Source organism: Sturnus vulgaris, chromosome 29, assembly GCF_052056855.1.
Source record: "Sturnus vulgaris isolate bStuVul1 chromosome 29, bStuVul1.hap1, whole genome shotgun sequence".
Lineage (NCBI taxonomy): Eukaryota > Metazoa > Chordata > Aves > Passeriformes > Sturnidae > Sturnus > Sturnus vulgaris.
The window spans coordinates 1538578-1547057 of NC_142271.1; the positions used below are offsets into that span (position 1 = coordinate 1538578).

Sequence of the window (8480 nt, forward strand, 5' to 3'; positions counted from 1 at the left end):
GCTGCCTGCACCCCCTGCCCCTCCCCACGCTGCCACCCCGCGGGGCTGCAGCACAAGCCCGGCTTTGTTCGCCCTTGGCCCAGGCTCAGGACGGAGCGATGTGGACCAGGCACATGAGAGATGCCCTCCCCCACCACCCCACAGCCCCCAGACCCTCGCAGGGACCCCGCTCACCCCTGAAGGTATCGCCTGGACTCTGAGCCCCCTGCATCCCTGTGCCAAGATGAGACCCCTCTTCTCCCAAACCGTGGGGCCCAGCACGGGGTTGAGGGGAGGAGGATGAAAGGAAAAACCCAGTTTTGTGCTCTTGAAAGAAAACTGGGGCTTTTGTTTCCCTGGAAACGGGGCTGCGAAAGCGAAGCGCGCGGTGGGTGTTGCGCACAAAGCCCGCACTGAGCCCCTGCCTTTCACTGCCCGTGGCAACCGTGTCCCTCGCCCCGGCATTTCGGGGCTGGGGTGGCTGCCAGCACTTGGGACAAGGAGCTCTAACAGCTCCGGTGGATGGGCTGCCGTGGCCAGGCTGCCCTCAGGCAGATCCGTCCTGCCTGCTCCTTGACCCCCCCTGCTCCCTGACCCCTCTGCCCCTGCAGGGGCTGTGGGTGGATGTGGGCTTGGTAACCCTGATGCCCTGAAACTGTGCTGCTGGGACAGTTCTGTCCCTGCAGTGGGCACATGGGTGAGGGCCAGGAGCCCTGTGGGGCAGTTTGGGTGAGATGCTCTCACCCCAAGGCTCCCCAAGAGGTGCTGGGGATGGTGGTCCCACATCTTCCCCAGCACTGCACATAGTCAAGTGTGCTGTGCTGGCTGGCTGGGCTTTACTGAGACCAGTTCAAGTCCTACAAATCACCCCAAACCCAACACTTCAGAGGGCCCCTCTCACAGGCACTGCTCAGCATCACCCCAGAGGGAGGGAGCAAAGGGGCTGGAGGCCTTTCCCCATCTCCCCTCACCACTGCCTGCTCTGGCACAGCTGCTTCCCTGCCCTCCTGCCCCCCAGCTGCCCATGCCCACCCCAGAGTCCCCCAGGTTTAGGGAATAGCCAAGGGGCTCCCAGGGCTCAGCCCAGCAGTGCCAGCAGCTGCAAGCACAATGTGCTCTAGGTTACTGGTTTATTGAGCTCATACAGGGCACGGCTTCAATCCGTGGTTTAGGCCAGTTGGACCTTCTCCTCTTGTTGAGGGGCTGGCAGGAGGGGAGGGGACAGGGAGAGGGCAGTTTGTGTTTGCTGTCTCCTCTGTGAGCCATCATGGCCAGCCTCTGTGCTTCCAGGTAAGACCTTTCCGGCACAATGCCATCTCCAGAGCAGCAGCCCCGCGGAGCCTGGCCAGGACAGGAGGGTGCTGCTGTCCTCACTGACCTTTGGGCAGAGGCAGGAGGATCACCAGTGTAGCCACAGGGACTGGGATTTCAAGCCCCACCTGCCCAATTCTGGGTTTGAAGCCCACGGTGCAGCCCCCTGAGCTGTCTCTTTCTGCTTGTTCCACGTCCAGACATGAGTACTAACGGCAAAACAACGTTTGGTCTTGGGAGGAGGTGGTGAAATGCTTACTACAGCTCCCCAGTGGCACTTAGCATGGGGTGCCAAGGGCCAGGAGGGGTGGGGGAGTCTCCCGGGGCTTGTCAAAGAAGATGGAGGAGGACATCTCGGTTTTGAGCTTGCTGTCGGCGCTGCTCTCGCTGGAGGTGGTGTCAGGGCCGCAGCCCTCACAGCAGCAGCAGCAGCAGTCCATGAAGGCCTGGCCCAGGGGACGGCACAGACACAGGAGCAGGACGGGCGTCACCGAGCACTTGAAGAACAGGAAGAACTGGTTGATGAGGTTGAGCAGATCCAAGGTCTGCTTGGACAGGTCGGGGGACATGTAGGCCACCACGAGGTTGCAGACGTTCTCGGGGGTGGTGCAGAGCCCGTAGATGACGGTCAGGGCGATGATGGTGCAGTTGAGGTGACCCTCGCACTGGCCGTGCTTGCTGCCCCGGCTCTCGCTTTTCTTGTCGGTGCCGCGGATGCGCCGGGTCACGAGCTGGCAGCTGACGGTGAACAGGATGGGCAGGCAGAAGTAGCAGCCAAAGTACCACCACATGCGAGCGTTCTGGTAGGTGAGCACCAGGGAGTAGATGGACTCGGGCAGGGTGGCCGAGGGCTTCATGGTGCAATACTCGGTCACCACGCCGGACACGGGCGACGTGTCCTGCGCCAGCTGCCAGAGCAGGAGCTCCGGCACCGACAGCGTCATGGAGCCCACCCAGATGACAGCCAGCTTGGCAATGATGGACTGGCACTGCTCGATGGGCCGCGTGCTGGCCTGGGGGCTGGTGGCTGCGTGGAACCTGTCGATGCCCAGGGCACAGAGGCTGAAGGTGGTGACTCCCAGTGACGATACCTGGGGAGGGAGGAGGCAGAACAGGTGGGCCCTGCTGCAGGGACATCACAGGGGGTTTGGCTCTACCAGGCTCATGGCAAACCCCTGGCTACCTAAAACCACAACCCCTCCTTCAAAGGCTGTAGGGAGGTGACAGCCTGTGGCTGCATCCCAGGGTTTAGAGCCACTTTTCTATGATTCCTGAAAGGATAAAAATGTCCCCTGACCCTGTAGTCCCTGCCCAGCTCCCTTTTCTGCAGAAGGGAGAAGTTTAGCTGGGTGTCTATCTGTCCATCCAGCCAGGATGGGAACAGCAGGATTGTCCTTCAGGCTCTTCCTCTATTCTGGATGGCTCCTGCAGAGGAGAAGCAGGGACCATCTCACCCACCAGCACCTTCCCAGGGTTCCCAAGGCGTGCCTGGACAGGCCAAGTGAGTTGAAGGCGCTCTTGTCCCAAACCAGCTTGGGGCAATTTCCGCTGCATTGAGAATAGCAAGAAAAACATCCCCTTTGCCAAAGGAGGAGGCCAAGGGAGGGAGAGGAATCGCTGTGGCTCTGGGAGGGCTAGCCAGGCACTGACCAGCATTCCCAGTCCCAGAGCTGGGAGCCAAGTCCCACAGCCCTTGGCCAAGATGATGGCAGAGTCACATGCTGGTGGCCCAGTGCTGTGGCCATTCCTGGCCTCACGAAACCATCAAACATCATCCTGTGCTGAAAGACCTTCCCAGCACTCAGGAAACTTCTCAGGGCTCCACGTGGTGCGTGTGGAGCAGCCCGGAACACTGCCCCCCCTGACCCCCCAGCCTTTTCCTTGGCCCTGGGCTGGTCACTCCAGCAGCTGATGGCCAGAGTGATGCCAGCACTCAGCAGCACCATCGGTTATGCACAGCAGCATCTCCCCAGACACAGAATCAGGACACCAGCCCAGCACCAGCATCCTGTACCCAGCACCACCTCCCAGCACGCCCCAGCTCCTCTGCCCAAAGCCCAGAGCCAGCCTGGGCACCCAGCAGCCTGCTCTGCCCCAGAGCCAGCACCCAAGCACACTGCACCTCTTCCCTGGCTGGCACCTGCAGCCCTCGGTGCTGCTGGGCTGCTGGGTCCTCCCTCTCCTTACACCCTTCACAGGCTCCTCCATCTCCTGGTGCCTTGGTCCTGCCGAGCACCCATCTCAGTGCCCTGGCAGGGATGTAGCTGGTGGCATCAGTCACTGCAGCACATCCCTGCACACGGCCTGTGCCCAGAAGCCCCTGGAACCAGCTTTGCTCCCAACTCCTGGCTCTGTGCCAGAGCACTGAGCAGCTACAGAGGACAGATCTGCTTCCCTCAGTGTCCATCCAGTGGCCTGAGCCACAATCCCACCAGACATGAACCCTTGGCCTCCAGATAGGTTCCCCTCTCATAGCTGACCCTTTGCTGGGGATGTGGCTCTGGCCTGGCTGTGGCTCCCACCCAGCTGGGTCCCAGCTGATGCCCTGGAGCCCCTTTCTGCCCATGTTTTGGGGGGCAGGAGGGCAGTGCAGGGCTGGTGCTGGGGGCAGAGCAAGAGTAGTCCCCACACCAGAACTGTGCTTCCCAGCCTGCAACATGCTCATCCTCCTCAGCACCAACATCCCACCATTCCTGTCCCTTCCTGACTCCTCTGGGATCCAGCTGTCCCTGGGCACGCTGGTGCTGCTGAATCCCTGTACCTGGTGCTGCCATCCCCAGGGGTCTCTCATGGGGATAGGGAGCCCATGAGCAGCAGATCTTCCTCAGATCCTCCTCGAGACAGGGTCTGTTTTGTGGATATCACCCTTCCCTTCCCACCCTTCTCTGGACACTGAACCAGCTTGGGCAAATTCCTGCCCCTCTCTGTGTAGTATGTAGTAGATGTAGTATTGGAAGCCTGAGATGGAGGACAGAGATGGGGCAAACACTCCAGTTAGTGAGAGAACGGGGTGGGACACCTCTGGAAAGGAGCAGCTCTTGCTGCTGGGCAGGGACACAGGGGAGCAGGGGGCCTGCAGGGCTGTCCCAGCAAACACCACATCCCTGTGCTGGGCTGGGCTGTGCAGGTTTGGGGCCGTGCTCAATGGGACATCACCCTGCACCCAGAGCACCCAGTGGCATTGCTGGAGCTTACAGGGCTGTGCACAGCCGGGGCCCCTTCACAAATGCAGACCCTGCACAAGGCACTGGGGCACAGACAGGTGACTCACAGGTGACTGTGTCACAGGTGACTCACAGGTGACTGTTCTGGCACCAGCAGGGCACGTAGCAGCCAGGAACCCGCAGCACTGGGATGGATGCTCAGTGGGAGGGGCAGGTTCTGAACCCTGATCTGGTCTGACCAAGCCTGAGAGGGTCTTCAGTGACCTGACACTGTCTCTAAGTTCTCCCTTTGATAAATGGGGCACTGACCACAGAGAACAGGCAGGCTTGGTCTGTCTGTCCCACCAAGGCATGGAGGGGCACAGCTGGACCCCAAGGGTCCCCTGAGGATGGGAGATGAGCACACTGAGGGTTGGTTTCCAGCACAAGAACAGCATCAGCCCAAACCCTGGCTCCTGGGGCAATTCTGCTCCTTCTGCCATCCCCTGTCACCACAGTCCCTCTGACTTCAGGGAGTGCCTGGTTCTCCCTGAGTGTGGCCAACCCATCACATGTGAGGTTTGAGGACAAACATAGATCTCAGGTTTCCAGACCTAATTCCTGGCCTGTCCCGTTCCAGCACTGGCCAGCACTGTCCACCTGCAGCTCCCTGCCCCTGGACCATCCTCAGCAGCCCACAGTGGCCAGTTTCTGGGCCAGCACACTGCAGGGCTGAGCCCTCAGGCTTTGGGGCATTGAGCTGGGACAGGAACAGACTGATGGAGGGACCCTGCTGACAGAAGTCCCTGTGCTGGCTGGAGGAGGCTCTAATGGGCTTTTCTGAACCCTGGCAGCATCGGTGCTGGCTGCAGAGCCTGAGCAATGGCCTGGGGCAGGGGGAAGGTCACTATGGAGACTGTCCCTCAACTCCTTGCTGTGCCCTAGAGCAGGGGTCTCTGGCACAGTCCCTGTGCCAGGCCACCAGCACCATGGACTGCCCCGGAGCAAGAGGGCAGAGAGGAGCTGAGTCCTTGGTCCCTCCCTGCGGGGACCTGTGCAGCCCCTTACCTCCATGAAGGGCACAATGCGACAGGACATGTCCCCCAGCAGCCGCTTCTTGGTGATCTCGTTGAAGATGACCACGGGCAGGCAGAAGAAGAGGATGAGGAAGTCCCAGAAAGCCAGGCTGGCCAGGATGGAGTTCCAGGCACTCTTCATGTAGTAGTTGTGCCACACAATGCACATCACGGACAGGTTCCCGATGATGCCCACCGTGAAGACGATGAGGGACAGGAACATGACGGCGTAGGCGCTGTAGGAGCTCTCAGTCACCGGGTACAGGGGGTTGTGGATCTGCAGCCGCTTGTCGGACACGGTGGTGAGGTTGGCTCGGGGCTCTGCCCTGTCCCTGTCCGTGGGGACCCCGGGCTGCTGCTCCGAGGGGTCGGTGCTGGATGGCAGCAGGGCCCTGGTGGGGTGCAGGCTGCCGGAGTTGAGGGGTCTCGGGAACTCCACCCGCACCCCCGGCACGTATTGCTGCACCGACTTGGAGTCCTCCTCCGTGCCCCGGCGCTGCCTCTCGCTCCTCTCCTGCCCCTCCGGGATGTCCCGGGCACCATGGTGAGTCCTGCCTCGCATCCCCGCGGCCCCCGGGGCCAGCAGCAGCAGCAGCAGCAGCAGCGGTGGCGAAGGCATCGTCCCCCCCCGGCGGTCCCGCTCGCTCCGGAGCCCCGGGGCCGCACGGCAGCGCTGTCCGGGCACGGCCGCTCGCTCCGGCTCCGAGCGCGGCTCTGGGCGCGGGGGGAGCGCTGGGCAGCATAAAGCGGTGGCGAGAGGGGAGCCGAGCCCTCTGCTGGTCACCCACCGCCCGCAGGATGGGACAGCGGCCAGGCTGGGCAGGTCCACATCCCCCAACACCCCCCAGCATCCTGCAGCATCCCCTAAACATCCTCAAACCTCTCCCCAGCATCCCACAAATCTCATAGTATCCCCAAACATTCTCCAATATCTCTTCAGCATCCAAAAGAAATTCTCAACATTCTCAAATATCCCTTCAGCAACCCCCCTAGAATACCTCACCATCCTTCAACATCCCCCAGCATCACCCAGGATCCCCCAATACCCCCAGGTTCCTTCAGCATCCCCAATATCCCCCAAGATTCTCCAATATTCTGCAACAGCCCCAAGCATCCCCTAAGATCCCCTGAGAACAAGCCAGATGAGGGATGCCCAAGCCAAGCTCAGCTTTTCCCATGGCAGATATTGCACTCTCTCCCTGGAGCAGGTGGCACTCAGGAGGCCTGAGGTGCAGCACTGGGCCTCCTGTGGCATCTCTGGCACTGGGCACAACATGGCACATCCCCTGCACACAGCCTGGACTCAGGACACCCTCAAATGGCCAAACCCCTGGGGATGAGGGGCTGACAGGGCTACCCTTGGCAAGAGGAAGGACTGGTGACTCCAGTGATGTTTTGTGACAATGTGGGGTCAGATCTGCTGGCCCGGTTCTCCCAAGGTTTGTTGCTGCTTTTCCTCCTGACTTGGGACAGCTGTTTGAACAGGAGTGCCTGATCTCTGCATCTGTGACTCCTCCCCAGACCCATAAGCTCTCCCCACACCCATCATCTTTCCCTGTTTCCCCTTCCTATCCCCAAATCCACCTCCTCCCCTCTGTCTCCTGTTTCCCTACCTGTTATCCCTCCTTGCACTGCCACCTTTCTCAGCCTGTGGGACTGGAGGGCCATGGGGTTCCCTTTGGGGACATGCCCTGTGCCATGCAGACAGCCTGTGGGGGTGGATGTGTGCCAGGCTTGGAGCTGCAGAGCTGCCCCACACCAGGGGAGCTCCAGGAGGGTGTCCCCATCCTGCCCAGGGCAGTGGCAAGGGCCAGGACACCTCAACCCTGGCAGCCACCAAACCCCAGCTTCTCCCTTCCTGGCACCCCACGGCCACGTCTGCCTGGCACTGTCCACCCCTGCTTGAGCCAGAAGGGACAATGGGCTGGGGGACAGGGGCCTCCTGCTGCGTCCCTGGGAACTGGGACAGACGGTGCCACTGGAGCCAGGCACGGAATCCGAGTCCTGGGACTCAGGGTGCTCCTTCCAGGGGAGTGTGAGACCCCAGATGGGCAGGACATTGCTGACAGGGGCTCCATGGTGGAATGCAGGGCATTGCTGCCATGGTGGGATGTGGGACACTGCTGACAGGTGTTTTGGTGCTGGGATGGCCCCTGCTCTACTCAAAGTCACATTGTGCTCAGCTGGCACTTGGTGCTTGGCCACCACAGCTGGCCTGGAGTGAGTGCTCCCAGATCAATGGGCTCAGAGAAGCACAAGCCCTTCCTCACTCCTGCACTGGAGCTGTTCCTGCGTGTGTGACACTGAGACTCAGCCATGCCACAGAGCTCAGAGGCACCAGGGCAGTGCCCAGCTGTGCTCAGCTCTGCCTGGGGTCTCTCCCTTCTCACACTGCTGCTGCAGCCAGGTGCTGCTCTCTGACTCTCAATAATACTCTGAGTTTTGAGTATCATTTGAAATTTTTCCATGAGAAAAGGAGGATTTTGGCTCTTGCTGGGTTCTACAGGAGCAGACAGTGGCCATGCTCGAGGTCTGGCCTGCATGAGGGAGGCACTGCTGCCTCGAAGGGATCACTGGCCTGATACTGGAAGAGCCTGACTGCAACAGAGGATGAACAGCTCAGCCTGAGCTCACTGACAGCCCAAGGGCCTCACAGGACTCCTGTGTGCTCCAAGTGCTCTGACTCCAAGGACTCCAGGGAATCTGTAAAAGTTCACGTGACAGCCTCAGGGTTCACGACTGCTCTGGCCTTAGTCCACTGCCCTCTACCTAAAATGAGCCAAGTATCTTCCTTAGTGGAGAAAAAACACCCAAAAGAATAGAACTGTGTCCAGTTTGAATGGGGCACAGTGCTGTGCCCAGCTGTGGGGTGCCAGCAGAGTCAGGGCATGGGCAGCTTGGCCAGCCAAGCACGAAACTGGGTTAACTGAAGGATGAATAACTTGAATTTGCTCCATAGGGAACCCCCAGT

The 8480-nt window shown here is 60.6% G+C and overlaps 1 protein-coding gene across 1 annotated transcript; it reads right to left on the reverse strand.

Annotated features, from left to right (window-relative positions):
• Window positions 1-1092: 1092 nt before the first annotated feature.
• On the reverse strand, window positions 1093-6225 carry GPR37L1 (G protein-coupled receptor 37 like 1). Its single transcript, XM_014872608.2, has 2 exons — window positions 5502-6225; window positions 1093-2381 (listed from the first exon to the last, which is right to left on the reverse strand). The coding sequence occupies exons 1-2, from the start codon at window positions 6126-6128 to the stop codon at window positions 1569-1571; spliced, it is 1440 nt and encodes a 479-aa protein (XP_014728094.1). The 5' UTR covers window positions 6129-6225; the 3' UTR covers window positions 1093-1568.
• Between the last annotated feature and the right edge of the window lie 2255 nt (window positions 6226-8480).

Bases quoted from the DNA above. Each gene is read 5' to 3' on its own strand.
- GPR37L1 (XM_014872608.2), bottom strand. From the start codon at position 6,128: ATGCCTTCGCCACCGCTGCTGCTGCTGCTGCTGCTGCTGGCCCCGGGG. The intron at 2,382-5,501 runs GTAAGGGGCTGC...CTCCCTCCCCAG, and splicing joins GCATTGTGCCCTTCATGGAG to GTATCGTCACTGGGAGTCAC.